The 17,928-nt window shown below is 40.1% G+C and overlaps 1 protein-coding gene across 9 annotated transcripts in view; it reads right to left on the bottom strand.

The window, feature by feature from the left end:
• kank2 (KN motif and ankyrin repeat domains 2) overlaps window positions 1-17,928 on the bottom strand; it is a 78,507-nt gene that overhangs the window by 40,834 nt on the left and 19,745 nt on the right. For 3 of the 9 annotated variants that reach the window (XM_051887681.1, XM_051887678.1, XM_051887680.1), the window contains exons 7-9: window positions 16,989-17,702; window positions 16,811-16,898; window positions 15,915-16,134 (exon numbers count right to left, since the gene is read on the bottom strand). In XM_051887681.1, the coding sequence (XP_051743641.1) occupies window positions 15,915-16,134; window positions 16,811-16,898; window positions 16,989-17,702 (1,022 nt within the window). Of the gene's footprint in view, window positions 1-8,559; window positions 10,536-11,101; window positions 11,201-14,251; window positions 14,453-14,541; window positions 14,685-15,914; window positions 16,135-16,810; window positions 16,899-16,988; window positions 17,703-17,928 lie in introns of those variants that run through there. The other 6 variants (XM_051887682.1, XM_051887679.1, XR_007929158.1 and 3 more) reach the window with 5 other exon arrangements.

Genomic DNA, 17,928 nt, shown 5'->3' with positions numbered 1-17,928 from the left:
AGCAAGAAGGAAGACAGTCTTAAGTGTCAGGAACTTATCTGAGACTGACTCAAGTGGCTCAAATGGAGCTGTAGACAGGCCTTCCAACACAATGGCCAAATCCCAAGCAGGGACCCTCGTGCACATCGCAGGCCTCAGCCTCTGGGTGCCACGGAGGAAACGAATAACCAACGGGTTCTTCCCGACAGTAGTACCATCCACATGGGCATGGTAAGCAGATATAGTTGAAACATATACTTTAAGTGTAGATGGGGATAACCCAGATGAGAAGCGGCACTGTAGGAACTCAAGTACTGAACCTATCGGGCAGTAGACTGGATCCAACTGCCGTTCTTGACGCCAGGAAGTGAAAAGTTTCCACTTCAAAGCGTATAGTTTCCTCGTGGAAGGAGCTCTGGATTGAAGAATGGTTTCTACAACCTCAGTTGAGAGACCAGCCTCTATGAGTTTGGCCCCCTCAGAGGCCAAACCCACAGATTCCACATTTCTGGACAGGGATGGAGAATTGTGCCCCCCGCCTGAGACAGGAGGTCCCTCCTGATCGGAATCTTCCAAGGTGAGCCATCGAGAAGAGCTATCAGGTCCGAAAACCATGATGGCCCCTCAGGTCTGGAAGGAAGAACTTCAACGCATTGAAGACCGCCATCATCTCCAGGCAATTTATGTGCCATGAGAGCTGATGAGTCTTCCACAGACCCTGAGCTGAGCGGCCTTCCATTACCGCTCCCCAGCCTGTGAGAGAAGCGTCCGTCGTCAGAGTGACACGGCGACATCGAGCTCCTAACACAGGGCCCTGGGACAGGAACCAATTTTTCTTCCATGTGATCAAGGCGTGGAGACAGCGCCGCGTGATCTTGATCATACGAAGTGGGTTGCCCCTCGGGGAGAACCCTTTGGTCCTGAGCCACCACTGTAAGGGTCTCATGTACAGCAGGCCAAAAGGTATCACGTTGGACGCTGCTGCCATCAGACCCAGCAGTCTCTGAAACTGCTTTACAGTGCGTGACTGGCCTAGCTTCAATTCTTTCATGGCTGATAGAATGGCAGTGATGCGAACTGGAGAGAGACATGCTCGCATTATCACTGAATCCCAAACCACACCAAGAAAAGTGGTCCTCTGTCGTGGAGTAAGCACGCTTTTCTTTGCATTCAGTCTCAACCCCAATTTCTGAATATGCCGAACCGCCATCTCCTCTGACTGTGCTAAAATCAACCAGTCGTCAAAATAATTCAGGATGCGTATGCCCTGCAGCCTGAGCGGGGCCAGTGCTGCATCTACGCATTTCGTGAATGTGCGGGGTGAGAGAGCTAGGCCGAACGGAAGAACCCGAAATTGGTACGCCTCGCCCCCGAAAGCGAACCTCAGGAACTTCCTGTGCTGTGGAAGGATGGAGATATGGAAGTATGCGTCCTTGAGATCTATTGTGACAAACCAATCCTCGGATTTGATTTGAGTCACGATTTGACTTATCGTCAGCATCTTGAATTTTAGCTTTCGTACTGCTCGATTCAGATGTCTTAGATCTAAAATAGGGCGCAACCCCCCATCCTTTTTTGGAACCAAGAAATACCGGCTGTAAAACCCTGACTCCCTGTCGGCAACCGGAACCCTCTCTATAGCCTCCTTTGCTAATAGGGTTTTTATTTCTTGCTCCAACACCAGAGCCTGCTGAGGAAGCACTGACGTTTGCAGCACTCCTTTGAACAGAGGTGGATGGCACCAAAACTGGATTTTGTAACCTTTGTGTATAATCTGCAGGACCCAACGTGAGATATTTTGAAGAGATTTCCACTCTACCAGAAAATCTACTAAGGGAACCAGCCTCTCGAGGCTGGCCTCTGGTGTTTTGTTCAAAGCACATTTTTGATGTAAATTTATCCTCCTCAGAGGATGTGACGCAGCGTTGTGTTGTTGTGAACACTGCGTCACTAATTCGGTGGGAACCGCTGCGCCCCGAATCACCAAAGGTGGCGGGGTTGGCAGAACGGCCTCCTGAGGGCCACGAGGTGGAACGGGCACCGTATACTGAGGTGTGTACCGCACCACCCCATGCGGGGCTGCCCTCAGAAGCCTGACACCCCTGGCGTCAGGACTTCTTCTGCCCAGCCTTCTTCGCATGAAGCAAAACCCTCAGGTCTGTCTTCGGCTTAGAAGGCTTAGAAGTGCCGCGGGGCGGGCTTCCGACACCAGCGAGGGGGCGAGGGATCTGCCAGGTGAAGGCTGAGAAAGAGCACTCATGCCCGTCTCAAGCCCCGCTGACAGATCCATCTGCGAACCCCACGACATCTTTCTCCGCGCCGCCTCGGCAGACGCGGGCCCAGAGCCGTGGGGAACGCTCCGAGGCGGGAGCGGAGCGTCCTTAAAGGAAGCTTTTCACAATGCTCGCATTCAGCCCCCTCGAAGGCTGAAAGAGCATGCTCCGCTCCCAAACACATCACGCACAAATCGTGTGTATCCCCACCCGTCAGGAAACGAGGGCAGGGAGGAGTACACGGTTTAAATGCCTGTGTGTTCGCCATAACTGTATATATATTGAGCTGCACTATATTGGGACAGACAACAATAAATAGACAAAGACAGTTTCACATAGAGCGCTTAGCTGAGGCAGAAAAGCTGAAGCCGGTCTCGCCGGATGTGTATTTATCCTTTCCTGGTCGTGACGTCACCCGCCCGTGACGTTCACTCTCGCCATTGGACTAGTTGACAGACGTGCATCAGACGCTATCACGCTGAGGGCGTTCCCAAAGCGATCCTATCGGACGCAGCGCCAGTTCCCTCGAAAGGGAACTACGGTACAGTAAAATGTCAACTGCAGTGTTCCTCACTGCGTTTCTGTTTCCATCAACACTGTCTTGTGGATTTGGCCACAGGTTCTCATCCACATCACAATGGATGTTTTCTTCTTGGAAAGAATCTTCTGGCATGGCGAATCCAGGCCTGACACTGTGATGTCATTGCATGCATCATCCATGGCCTGGAGAAGAGTGACTCTTTTGTGAGGGTTCCTGTCATTTATTTTCCACCTTCATGTGGAGAAAAATTCCTCAGTCGGGTTAAGGAAAGGGGAGTATGTGGGTAAATACAGAGTGATAAACTGAGGATGGGCCCGAAACCATGCTTGCACCATTTGAGCATGGTGAAACTGAACATTATCACAGGCTACTACATAGGTCACACCATCAGCTCAGATCTGATTTAGCTCATCAAGAAAGGTTACAAGGAGAGCTGCATTATATGACCCAATACGAGCTCTGCATCCCACCACACCATCTTCCAATATAGCCACACTCATGGTGATATTGGCTCCATGTTGTCCAGGTACTCAAACAGTAATGCGCTGCCCAATTCAATTCCGACCTCTCCTCCTTGCCTTGGCCAGCTTTGACCACAACCTATTCCTTGACTTCCACCTCCCACTGTTGGCTCCATGCTAGTGCTATGTTGAGTGATACCATTCATCTTATTATATAGGCATACCACAATATGAAATCAATCACCACTAATGAGTTGGCAGTAACTCATTAAAACCACCAAAACAATTACAAGGGGCATCTTGCATACAGTTATGTCAAATCTGAAAACGTGGTCTGTAAAAGTGGTACATGGGACCATAGAAACTGTGTCTGATAAATATGTTCATTTTGAACAGGTGATTTTAGTTCAAATGAGGTTTATGTGAATTGTATCCAAGCGATTGGAAAAAAGTGTTTTGAAAAATTTACATTTTGATCATCGGTTGAGGGTTTTGTTTCTAGAGTTTTTAAAAATGGCATGAAGGTTCCGATATTAGCGCAAAAATGATTGTAAAAAACTAAGTCAAATGAGCTGAACTTTCTCCCCCAGAAGCATACGTCTACCTAGAAAGAAATGATGCGAAAATACTAGACATTTTCCATAATATAGACCTACTTTGAACAATGGCTCTGCAGTGTGAAGTTACTGCTTCTTTGGCTGGAAAGTGGATTCAGAAAATCCCGTTTGTTGCATTGACTGTAGGCCTACTTGTAGTCGTCATTATGAAATATGTGAACGTCAGACTTCTGCAGCAAATGTGAACTTAAAATCGATTATTAAGAATTAAATTTACATTAGCTACTGCTGAATATGCCTCAATAAAGTAGTCTAGGCCTACTTATACCCTTGAGAACGGGATGTATGCACAGACTAGGGCTGGGCGATATGGCTGAAAACTGTATCACGATATCAGTGTTTCATATCGGACGATATCGATAATTATTGATATTTTTTATGACCCATTTAAAATAAGGACCAGGAGAAAAATATATTACATTTAAATATTTTTATTTTAAACTTAACCTTCCTCTGATCATAATCCCCTCAGTTATTAAGACAGAAATGTCAACAACCATGGAAAACTACAGCTACAGCTACAGATTTTGTTGGTTGAATACGGCTGTGCTCCAAAGGGTGAGCGCGGCTAAGGTGGTACATCAAGTTCGTGGTATTACCAGTCTTGGCGGGGACGACGGTCTTGCATAATTTGCAGACGACATTGGTCTGACTACGGTCAGACTTATAATATCCAAAAAACTGCCATACTGGCGAGCCGACTTTTCCTCTTTTATTTACAATTTCCTCGCTCGCTGCGGCACTCATTTTCTGCTTATCTGTCGCCGGTTACTGAAGAGGAATCCAGCAGACCAGCACGAGACAACGATATGGCGCAACCAAACATGATACTGTTACATGATTGGCTGTTATTGGCTGTTGCTAGGTTACCAGAGAGCGAGTGCCTTTGTTAATGCAACCAAACTTGCTTCGCAACCTCTGTTTTCTTCCGACGAAGAATAAAAAATATCGAACGTTTTATCGAACACATTTTTTATTGATATCGATCACGTGTCTATCGCGATACATATCGTTATCGTTTTATCGCCCAGCCCTAGCACAGACTACCTAACATTTTTAATGCCTTCGCAATGATCCCTATTTATGAAGTCTCTGCGATATCTGCGGATTAAAATATGGATTTCTTTCCTCTAGCCGTGGTGCAATGGCTTCACCATACCGCATTTTCTTCTTTGTGATGATAACTTTCAAATCATGTCGTTCTCCGCTCACAATATTCTGGAATTGGCTCAGGAGCGCCACTCTAACAGCACGTGTAAACCGAGCTGTGAGAATGTCTCCAAATTATTCCTGCGCAGTTGTAGGATTAAGATTTTAAAAGCCGTTTGGACGATATTGTGGCCAGACTGTGGGCCGGGTAAACAAAAAAGTAGCATAGGCTTAGGCTATTAATTTAAGACCACGTGTAAAGCCTATATCGCGTCAGTGGACACGTAACTGTCCACAGTGGACTAAATAGCAAAGGTTTCAAGTATGATGATATTATCATATAGGCCTACTTGTATTAACATAAAAAGTTACATGTACAATATGATAATACAAATGTAGGGTATATTTATAATATAATATAATAAAATGTATTTTATTTTTATATTCCAGACTAAATCCAATATATCAAAGCAAATATGTCAATCAAATAAAAATGGATTTGAGAGAGAGAGAGAGAGAGAGAGAGAGAGAGGCGACCCCTGCTGGTTAAAGTGATGAACTAGTTCTGTTTAATTTAATTTGGGTAACGCTTTACAATAAGCTTAATTTGTAACATTAGTTAATCTATTAACTAACATGAACTAACAACGAGCAATACATTTGTTACTGTTGTTATTTGTTAATCTTTGTTAGTTAATAAAAATCCAGCTGTTCATAGTTTGTTCATGTTAGTTCACAGTGCATTAACTAATGTTAACAAATACAACTCTTGATTTTAATAATGTATTAGTAAATGTTGAAATTAACATTAACAAAGATCAATAAATGCTGTAGAAGTAGTTCATTATTAGTTCATGTTAACTAATGTAGTTAAAGGTGCAATATGTAAAATTTTGGCAGTAAAATATCCAAAAACCACTAGGCTAGTGTTATATATTTTGTTCACTCAAATACTTACAATATCCCAAATGTTTCCAACTATTTGTAAATCGTTAGAAAATCGTGATTTTAACCAAGGCTCCGGGACGTGTGAGTCGCCGCCTGTCAATTGCGTCATACCCGCGTTTTGATCCAGTTTTATTTTGTAGAAATCATGGAAACACCAAAGACGCTTTAATATTTACATGTTTTAATAGGCAAGGGAACAACTGTTTGGTTACATTTATAGACAGAAAACTAATTGTTGTTATATAGCTCAACACATTTAGTCTTATTGTTTAAATAAAATTTTCTTGATTTTTTGCAAGTACCATGCTTTACCATGCCTCAGAGAAAAACACTATTTTGTCAAGTAACTAACATAGCATAATCAGATGCAGCTTTATTTTTAGTAACAGTAATACAGCATTTTCTCCATACAATATGTTTTAAAATTAATTGCATGCCATTTATCAACACAAGCCATCCAGCATTTAATATGATATTCTAAAATCGATCTAGCTTACTGCAGTGTGCAACAATGTCTCACAGCAGCCGCTGAGCGAACGCACAGAGTAACGTTATAACATCATTTTCAACACTCTTAATGTATCTAATATGATAAACAGATCTGTGTTACCTCATACTCATGACCGGAAAAGCGAAAGCGGCGCCGGCGACTGTGGCATAATAAAAGTTCCGCTGCTGGTGAGGCGTGTGTTGCGCAATCGCACCAGCTGCCTCGTTCAGCTCCCACAACACTCGGTCCTGGGGCCTATACCATGATGGTAGTTGAACAAATTCAAGGTTATAGGATTAGTTTCGACTTGACAAAACCAAACCACTCCAATCCGGCTTTGTTGGTACCATGATGCTGATCATCAACTTTCTCTGTCAACTCAGGCTTTGATCCTGAGTTTGTGGAGCGCGTGCACATGAATGTGTGACATCAGTGGTGAACAGCCAATCACATGCCTTGCAACAGAGAGAAACTCTGATTCACTTCTCGTGAGAGAGCCAGCGTGATTCAAAACTCTTTTGCTGAAGGTTAAGAGATTGAAGAAAATGAAGAATTTAAACGCATTTACACTAAAGAAAATACTTGTCCATGAAAGAGGAAAAAATAAAAGAAATGATCTTGCTCTATCAGTGCAAGTGAAACTTGTGAAGTTAGTTTATATAGGTGCTTGATAATATATAGCAATAGAGACTCAAACATGTAAGGTCACATGCAGTCATTTTTAAAGAGTTATCTATTGATTCTACAGCTTATTTATATTACATATGATCTGTATATATTAATATTCATTTAAACTAACTGCTTAATAATAACTGTTAAACTAAAATTGCTTGTGTGTAATGGGTTAATAATTATATAGATCATATAATAATTGTATAAATCATAAAATTATTTTAATTATCATTAAAGCCAGACAATTTTATCTTTAAATATTTGTTTTTACTATATAGTGACCTTTCATTTGGAGGAAGTGAAACTGGGGGCATGACTTTATTGCACTGGATGTGTCACTATCACTTTGCTCACATCTGATTGGTCCAATTTCGGTTTGAGATCTCTTATCCAGAACATAACCTGCCCCGGAGCAGGTTAGCTGATGAACACCGTTAAAAGCCAAGTCACTTTCATGGTACCTAAAACCCAGGATTGGCGCAAACTAATCTGAAACTTACCTGGCTAGCCAGTGAATCCGGCTTCATCGTACAGGCCCCTGCTCTGCTTCATACTACAGTTAATAATCGCATCCATGAACATGATTTCTTCCCGAGTCCTATCCCGATTGTTTCCACCGGCTGTGATGTGAGGACCATATCACAAGATTCCGCGCTCAAACTTGCCGTCATCAAGCTACGCCTTTGTTTTGAATAGGCCTCTAGCGGACAGAAATCCTACATATTGCACATTTAAAGGAATATTGTAGTTGTCATGTAGGCCTATATTGTTCTCTATTGGGATGTTTTTGTACCGTCCATTATTTACTTAACAGTTCAGTGTTGGTATAGTCTAAACATGGCAGCAAGACAATTTTGTTCGGTTATGTCATGTAAAAGTTAACGTAAAGTCTACTACAATAACGAGCATATTCTCTTTAAAAACATTTACGTATTCTGAAGTTAGCAAAACAGTTACCAATTACTAATCCGTCGACGACAATGACCCCCTACAACCTACATAGCAAGAAAGTTAAATCAAAATCTGTTGAATGTGCAGATGCCAGAACATAATGAAACAGTTACCATGTTAATAAAAGGTGTTAATTCCGATAAATAAATCTTATATTGACACACATAGAACATGCTAAAACATGCGTGCGCTTCTTCTCAGATGGACCGAGAGCCGTTTTCACCATCGCTGTATTATTGCGCCCTCTGGCGTGCAAAAAAGAAAGTCTTTTCTTTCTTTCTTTCTTTCTTTCTTTCTTTCTTTCTTTCTTTCTTTCTTTCTTTCTTTCTTTCTTTCTTTCTTTCTTTCTTTCTTTCTTTCTTTCTTTCTTTCTTTCTTTCTTTCTTTCTTTCTTTCTTTCTTTTTTTAATGGCAGCATTTTCCTGTAGCTACATAACTCTAATACATGAAATAAATAGCCCGTTCCAAGCGACACAAGTCCTTCTATCTAAATTTATTTTTTCCAAAAACTAGGGAAACAAACAAACAAATTTAAATGTGAGCACTTTACATAAAGGTACATGGCCGGCAAATGTGCCAAAAGATATACAAAGCTGTGAACAGATATTACAAATTTTTAAAGATATTCAAAGAGTGTTAAATAAAACAAATACAAAAGAGTATAAAACTAATTAGGTACTAAACTAGTTATAAGAAAGCATGTGTGGGTAAACCAAAAGGTTCAATCTATCTTTCAAATTAAACAAAGCTCTTCCATTTAAAATATTAAAATCCAACAACTTGTGTGGTTAAAAAAAGCTTAATTCTATAGTCTTTGCACTAAAACTTTGGAGACGATATATATTATTTTCATTTTGGAAAACATCTTACATTCGTTGTAGACAATACTGAGCCTCCCCCCATCATTCTGGACCCTATAAGCATCAGTGACTGAGCAAAAGAAAACAAAATCAATCTGTGCTCAGTGAACACGTGCCAGAACCAATATATGTGCATATATGTGCACAACATCTGGTCTCATCCACTAAACTTGCGTACCTTCATATTTCCATCACTGGCTATGTATCATTGCAACTGGTCATTTGCAAGAAAACTTAAAAAAGGTATTAGCTCTGGAAAACATGATTTTATGTTCATCTATATTGTTTTTGGAGAGCCCTTGTTCAATAAACCTTCAATACAAATTTTTACATTAACAAAATGACAAAACCATGCAGTCCTCCACAAATCAGAGTAAACAAAGTACAATCTCAATAGAACATAATACTGCAGCATCAGCTGTGAACAAATCTAGGGTGGTAATGAGAACAGTCGCTGTGATTTTGCCAAGACAGACATGTTCCTGGATCAACATCTTTTGTTGATCCTGGAACATTCCTGTCCAAAAACATAGTCCTAACCCTATCTCTACCCCTAAACCTATACGTTATCCCTAAAATCAGAGGGAAATGATAGGTGAATAAGAATGGTGTCAAAGCCCCTAACCCTTAGCCTAAACTTGACATAAACTGTAAATCTGATTGGTTGATTGGAATGTTGTTCCAGGATCAACAAAGATGTTGAAATCACGTTCACCTAATAGGAACATGTACAGCCAGATGATTTAAACAAAGCCCACAAATTGAATATAATCAATATCTAAAACAGGATGACATCTCACAACGTGAATTCCTTCAGTAAAAAAAAGTGTATTACCTGTAAAAGAGAGTATTAAAAATCTCCTAGAGAAGTAAGTGGAGCGTTATGTTTCCCGTTGTAGGGTGAGACAACTGCACTGTATAATCACATATTGAAAATCACCATGTAAAAGCTATCAAACATTGTGCTGAAAACAGCTGGTGTGGAAACTCAGAATGTGTTTTTCGTATTTACTGAGAATAGTAAAAACAGTGAAAGGACACTTGATCAAGATAAACATTTTTTAGTTGTTTACACAATTCTCTTATAAATGTAACCAGTTGCTGTGTGACTATGACTGGATGATTGTTAAATATTGCTGGGAAGTTAAAAGTAAATGCACTTATATAATTTGACTGTATATGGTGACACTTGTTTCATGTCAACAAACGGACAGCTAGATAAATGATATTGCTATTACACGCTAGTTGTTATTCTTATTTGAGAATCTCATCCATTTAAATGAGCTCTTTTCTGCTTACAGTGGAAACTGCTACAAAAGGAACAGAAAACAACAGATAAGGGCCGATGGTGTCAAGTGCTAATTTCCTTTTTAAGAGTGCACAATTTTTATATCTATAAAAGTTGTACATGCTAAATTGTAGGTACACATACTGTACACAAACACACAAAAACTCACACACACACACACACACACACACAGACAGTGGAATGGACGAGAAACTTTTGCTGGAAGAGGAGACATCAAATTCATGGCATTTACTTCAGTTCAGAGGAGGGAGGAGAAGATCCCAGAATAGGAGACTTTGGTGACACCTGTTGAAACGGACAAACTTTGTGACTCAACTCACAGGGCAGATTAAATGTAAAATCTGTTATTTTCACTAGGGATGCATGATATATCGGCCACCATATCGGTATGGGTCGATATATGTTCATTTTTAATGTTATCGTTATTGGCCTGATAATAAAATTTGGCCGATACATTAAAGCCGATACACTTCAGATGTGCACTGTTCGCCATGACGGTTTTGAAATGCTTATAATTAGAAATATGATTGGAGTCACTTCCAAAAGGAAAATGCAGTTAAGTGCAATACGTGCAGCGCAAATCTGTCATATAGGCTACATAAAATTATAATGATATAATATAACATCATTATATTTGTGTGCTTAGGACATGGCTTTTAATGGTGAGACTTTAGTTTTTGTAATCAGGCTAATTTGGATTTTGATTTATCGGCCAATATATCGGTTATTGGCTTTCAAATATAAAGAATTATCAGTTATCGTTTCGGCCAAGATTTTCATATCGATGCATCCCTAATTTAGACGTTTGTTAACTTTGGTTATTAGATAAAAAAAAGAGCAAGGACACTTACAGGGGAAGGCGGCTTAGCAAAATTGAGGTGCGCATAAAGAAGCACGGCAATGTCATTCTGACTGGCCTCCAGTGCGATGGAGAGAGCCGTGCTGCCATCCTGTAAGACAGCAACAGAACATAAACAACGTCACAAACCATAATAAACATTCAGTAAAAGCTAAATATAAAGGTTAATGACAAATATGATTGTCTAAAATAAAGTAAAGGGGTAACACTTTAAGGTGCTAAAATTAACTAATGGTTAACATTTGTTACATTATTTATTTATCTTTGTTAACAATAAATGAATAAAAATACAACAAAATCATTGTTAGTTCAGATTCATTAAATAATATTAACAGATACAATTTTTGATTTTAATCAGTGGCGGCTCAGCAGGGGAGGCAAGGGAGGCACAGCCTACCCAAAATATTGAGATGAAAAAGGGAGAAGGACAATTTAAATGTTAACAAAATTTCCAGTTATTCATTTCATGTCTCAGAATGTGTGTTTCTTGTTTGTAATTTCACCACTGTAATGTCATAAAATATTACTGAAGTCAGAACCACTGCTGCTCAACCTCGAACATGTCGAATCTGCTGATGTCATTACAATCCTTCGAAAAACCGTGCTAAGGCAAGTCGGAAGGGGTAGAGAAGAGGAGGGGAGGCAAATCCATAGCCAGCAAAAAAAAAAAAAAAAAAAAGCAAATCACTATAGAGTATTTCACTTTCATCAATTAGTGTGTTGAGAAAATAAAAACCATCACAGAGGAGACTAGCCTCCCTTGGTATATCAACTGATCATCATAGACACAAACAAACAAACAAAAAAAAAAAAAACCTGAAAATGTACCAACTACCGCATGAAGAGCAGAGATAATGAATATTTGATTGCCAACAAATTTACCAAGCTACAATTCGAACAGCAGCTACAAATTAAAAATGAAAGAAGACCCCATGCTTAAGTTCAGTTTGTAGGCTACAGCAAAATGCTTCACTAAACAGTATTTAAAGGGACAGAAGGATGGATTTTTGCTTCAAGTGATAGGCTAGGTCTTGCTGCTTATGTGTCATTTCATTAAAAGTGACCAAAAAGGCAGTTAAGCTAAAAAAATTTAGTGTGCCTCCTCTATTTTAAAACCCACCATCTGCCACTCATTTAAATAATGTATTAGTAAATGTTGAAATTAAAATAAACAAGGATTAATAACTGTTTTAGAAGTATTTGTCATTGTTAGTTTATGTTAACTAATGAAACATGAACTAACAACTGTTAAACTAATGTTATCTAATGGAACCTTATTGTAGTGTTATCAAAAAAGTAAAAATCTTTTTAAAATCTTGTTTAAAACACGTGCCAAGTTCTTAGAAATGTATTTTTTGTATTCGTGTTGGTTTCATTTGGTTTTAAAAACTTTTATACCATCAAGTAAAAAGAAATAACATTTCCAACTGAAAAATAACATTTCCACCTTCCAAGTAAGTTAAAATTTTTAAAATATATTTTATATTATTAATTCATAAATATCATTAGGTTTTGGGGGGTTGTAAAAAAAGGAGCGCCTAGAGAAGCAGTCAGTATCTTTTCGTCTTCAGGGACTGTTCTGTCTGATCGCGATTCTTCGAATCTGGTAAGAATATTTAAACCATGTCTAACAAACACTTCAGGAAGTGTGTGGATCCGTGTCCCAGGTTTCTGACACCTGATGACACACACAATCCGTGCGTTATCTGTCTGGGAGAGGAGCACGCACGGACAGTGCTTGAGACAACGGCCCCCTGGCTACATTCCCTTAGAGGTACCCTCTTTTCTCTGAAAAGAAGTTTGGTCCCAGAAGCCTTTGAGCGGCCTTGGTAGGCCTTCTGTGGAAGGCCTCTTTGAGGCTTATAGCTTGGGCTGTTGGCCATAGGGAATGCTGTCACTGACAGCCTATGTGTGACCCGTAGGGGGAGTGGTTCTGGCATTTCAGTTGAAATTGCTAGTTCTGACGTTTGTCTAGCCATCTTGGCATGCACTCCCCTCAGCATGGTGGCGTGGGTATATCGTTCCCCATAGCGCATTCAAACGCAGTGTTGAGTTCCCTTTCGAAAGGGAACGTCTCAGGTTACGTATGTAACCATGGTTCCCTTAGAACACGGAACGAGACACTGCGTTACATGCCATGCATCAGGGCTGCCTGCTGAACAGTCCCTTCAGACGACAAGGTACTGACTGCTTCTCTAGGCGCTCCTTTATACTTCCGGGTCGCGTCTATGATGGCATCATAGGCTGTCGCCGGCCAATAGGATTAGTGAGATTTGATATTGCTTATAGACACCGGTTCACATGATGACGTTCCCCATAGCGTATTCAAACGCAGTGTCTCGTTCCCTCTTCTCAGGGAACCATGGTTACATACGTAACCTGAGACGTTATTCAAGTGTTGATAAAAAAAAGAATGCATGAAGCTAGAATAAAAAAGTGTTTTGTTTGTTTGATTAAAAGCAGAGGCTCAGTTATTTCTTTTGATATATTGTATGTTCAGATATTCATACAGCAAAATATTCTGGGGGCCATGAAAGTTTTGTGAAAATGCTGGTGCTGGATGGCAACTTAATATATATAATAATATCTAATTTTATTAAAACTGCTTCATTGTTTATTTCTTCAAAGAAATAATAATAATAGATTATGCTTGATAGCATACCACACTTAAAGGGATAGTTCATCCCTTTAAATTCATAGTTCTTTCATTATTATATAATTTTTTTGCCAATTTTCCATCTTATAGTTATAGTTCACCCAAAAATGAAAGTTCTGTCATCAGTTAATCCCCCTCAAGTTGTTCCAAACCTATATGAATTTCTTTTTTCTGCTGAACACAAAAGAAGATATTTTGAAGAAAGTCGTAACCAAACAGTTGATGGACCCCCACTGACTTCCATAGTATTTGACTTCCATAGTATGTCTTTTGTGTTCAGCAGAAGAAAGAAATTCATACAGGTTTGGAACAACTTGAGGGTGAGTAAATGATGACAGAATTTTCATTTTTGGGTGATCCCTTTAAGATGGAAAATCGCCAAAAATAGATACAATGATAAAAGATAAAGAAGAAAAACAGAATTTAATGGAAGAAGATGGTAATAAAAATGATGGTATTATGCTGGATAAACAAAGAAATAATCACATTATCAGTGAGCGTGGCATCACAGCCTGGCACAGACAGCAGCTGCCGCACAATATCCACATGACCGTGTTCACAGGCACACATGAGAGCTGTGGAGCCGTCATCATCACGCAGGTTCACCTGAGCCCCACAGGACAGCAGAGCTTTCACCATGTCCCCTCTGCCATGACTGACCGCCAGCATCAATGCCGTCTGCCCTGCCTACCACACACACATGCATCATTACAATACAGACCAGACAGTGACTGACACATAATGAAGTAATACTGATTGACCAGAAGAGGGCGCACCTGGCTGGCTTTGGCATTAACGTCGCCTGTGCGGAGCAGCTGTAGGACGGTTTGAAGGTCACTGTCAGAGTTGAAGGCAGCCAGAGCTGTCAACATGATAGCTGTGTAACCAGCCTTGTTCTGCTTGTCAGCATTACAGAGGCCTGCAAAACAAGGACAGCTGATAAATGAGAGTTACCGATATAGCTCTATCACATGCTAAATAAAAGGTATGGACATATTTTTGGCCACAAATACACTGTTCAAATGTTTAGAGTCAGTAAGATTTTTAAAAAGAAATTAATGCTTTTATTCCACAAGGATGCATTAAATTGATCAAAAGTACAGTTAAGACATTTATAATGTTCTCTGTTTCAAATAAATGCTGTTCTTTTGAACTTAATAATGATTCTTGAACATAAATGTAGGCTATAATTAGTTTAAAGCAGTGTAAACCACCTTATACATTAAATGATAATAATGACATGTTGTTTCTTTTATTAAATATTGCACATTACAAAGTTTGTACACCCAATTTAATTAAAAGTAAATCAGTTTAGTTGGGTCAACACAATTTATTTTAGTTAACACTTTACAATAAGGTTCATTAGTTAACATTAGTTAACTACATTAGTTAACATGAACTAATAATTAACAATACTTCTACAGCATTTACTAATCTTTGTTAATGTTAATTTCAACGTTTACTAATACATTATTAAAATCAAGAGTTGTGTTTGTTAATATTAGTTAATGCACTGTGAACTAACATGAACAAACAATGAATAGCTGGATTTTTATTAACAAAGATTAACAAATACAGTAACAAATGTATTGCTCATTGTTAGTTCATGTTAGTTAATACACTAATGAACCTTAAAGTTTTACCAATTAATTTACTGTAGTAGGCCTGTTTAACTTAACTTTATAACATTTTTCAAACTATTTATTTTATGTTGATCCAACTTAATACTTTTTCTTAATTTACTGAGGTTTAATTAATTTAAAGACTGGTGTCAGTACTGACGTTAGTGTAAATATTACTCATTGAGTGAAGTAATTAAGCTCAGCCCATAAAGCTGCCCACAGTCTAAACACAAGCACAACGGTATCCAAAAAATTCAAAAACTATCCAACATAACTGACGTTAAACACTAACATGTCTTTCCCTTCACTGGAAAACACATAAAATGACACTTTATCCCTAAATTTACTCTCCCAATGCAGTCCCTTGCAAAGCATGCTGGAAACTACAGATCCACTGCCTGAGGAGAGAAAAGACACAGTGTAATGTGTCAAAGCATGTGCGCTACCTGCTATGATGCTTGACAGGTACCTACGAAAACAGTGTGTCAGCAGGAGCATTGCTCAGAGAGGTGAAGAGCGTCACTCACCAGTATCCAGCAGTAGTTTGACTACAGGGAAGTTGGAGTGAGAAACAGTGTAGTGCAGAGCTGTGTTTCCATTGCCGTCAGCCATGTTGATGACGAACTCCAGTAGCTGCGGGGAAATGGAGGCAAAGGTGTCCATGTATGCCTTGACCACTGCAGTGTCAGCAGCCTTATGACAGGACACTCTGAGCCACTCCTGCAACACGCTGGTGTAGGCCGTCCTCTGTCAACACAAGAGAAGACAGAAACGGCCATGTCTTGTTCAATCAATGGAAGAGAATAAGGTGAAGTGTGTCATTTCTGCAGCACCAAATGGAATTGCAAAACTAACATTTTTTTTTTTTTTGCACAATTTGCCACCACAATGTTGGAGCCAGAACGACAACTGCCCAAGTACTTGCTATGTTGCTATGTGTGGTTACTATGGTGTTGCTAGGCTGTTCTGTGTGGTTGCTAGGGTGTTGCTAAGGTGTTGAGAGTAGCTGCAAGTCATAAGAGCCTAAACTCAACACTGTATTTTTTCAATATACGTTTAACAGAGTTTTCAGTCTGCCATAAATTTTTTTGGTCTGCTATATGAAAACTGTAAATCCAAATGAGAGTAATGGTCATCCGCGTCCTTCTAGCTCATGTTTACATAGAAAAACAATGGAAAAGTAGCGCATTGGAATAGAAAAAAGTGTTCTATGTGAACAGCCCCATATACTGTAAATTCCATTTTTATGACTGGATTCTGCAATTCCGTCTGCGTTTTCCACATTATGGAAATCAGAAAGTTTCTAAGCAAAATAATTACATAATTCACTATCAAACTTTTAAAACAACCTTAAAGATATCTTGAAGGTATGAACTATGGCATCCATCATTTATAATCATGAAAACACAACTGATGAACATACCGCGTCTTGATGGCTAAATGCATTTGGCTCTCTGAGGGCCTTCTGCAAGGTGTGGAGAGCCGTCATGAGACTGCCACTCAATTCCAGTCTGAAAAGAAGAAGAAAATGCTTGCCAACTTATATAATCAACAGAGAATCTCACAATAGTAGCTTGTGTCACTGATTTGAGTCAAACTACCTGCTTGCTTGTTTATTACTGGGGATATCTGCTGCTGTATCCGTAGCAGAGGATATGGCTATGTCCTGTTTCGCTGAGGCATCAGTAGATTGTGAATGTGTCGCTCCTTGTTGGGAGGTGAGGTCAGCGGTTTTTGATTGGCTAACATCTTGCTGAGGTTTAGCACCGGTGGATTGTGACTGAGTGGTCGTCTGTTGAGCAGCGAGGTCTGACACATCTGGCTGGACATTTGAATCAGTGGCTTTGGATTGCTGCACTGCAATGCTGGTGGATGATAACTGGACAGAGTTTTGTTCAAGAGAAACGGCAGTGCTTTCAGAGGTATGCCCTTGAAAAGCGCATTTGGCCTCTGTGGACTGAACGACACCCTCCGGATGAGCCGTGGAGGTCACTGGCGATTGGCTTACACGGTGCTCTATGTCTGCCTCTGCTTCTGGTGACTGGGTGACCTGTTGCTGGGTAGCTGCATCCGTGGTATGTGATTGGCTGGTGCTTTGCTGTGCTGCAGTGTGATTGGCTGGTGGCTGGGCAGTGCTGTGTTGGGGTGTTTGGGCAGCTGCTGTCTGAGAGATGGGCTGCAGGCTGCAGGAGGTCACCTGAGACGGCTGTGCCGCAGATTCTGGCAGTTTCTCTGTAGCCTCGTGGTATTCGCTTGCATCACTCTCATCTTCTGAACTTTCCGAGCTGCTCTCTTCAGAGGACGTCGACTCGTACCTGCAGAGCACAAGAGTGCTGTTTTAACTAGATTGTGGCAAAATACCCACATATAAAACCCTCTGAACTTATGAAATGGATCCCGAATGGATAATCTAAACTAGATGTGTAGGTCCAGGTGGAAACAAAGTGTTGCAAGGCAGCAAAATAACAGGGCAAATGACATTCAGCATGCATTTTGTTTGTAGTTTAATCTAAGATTTCTTAAAGTCAAGTCAGACGCCTT

The sequence above is a fragment of the Ctenopharyngodon idella genome, chromosome 3 (assembly GCF_019924925.1).
Source record: "Ctenopharyngodon idella isolate HZGC_01 chromosome 3, HZGC01, whole genome shotgun sequence".
Classification (NCBI taxonomy): domain Eukaryota; kingdom Metazoa; phylum Chordata; class Actinopteri; order Cypriniformes; family Xenocyprididae; genus Ctenopharyngodon; species Ctenopharyngodon idella.
The sequence above is the reverse complement of the archived record's forward strand: the minus strand, read 5'-3'. Positions and strand labels throughout refer to the sequence as shown.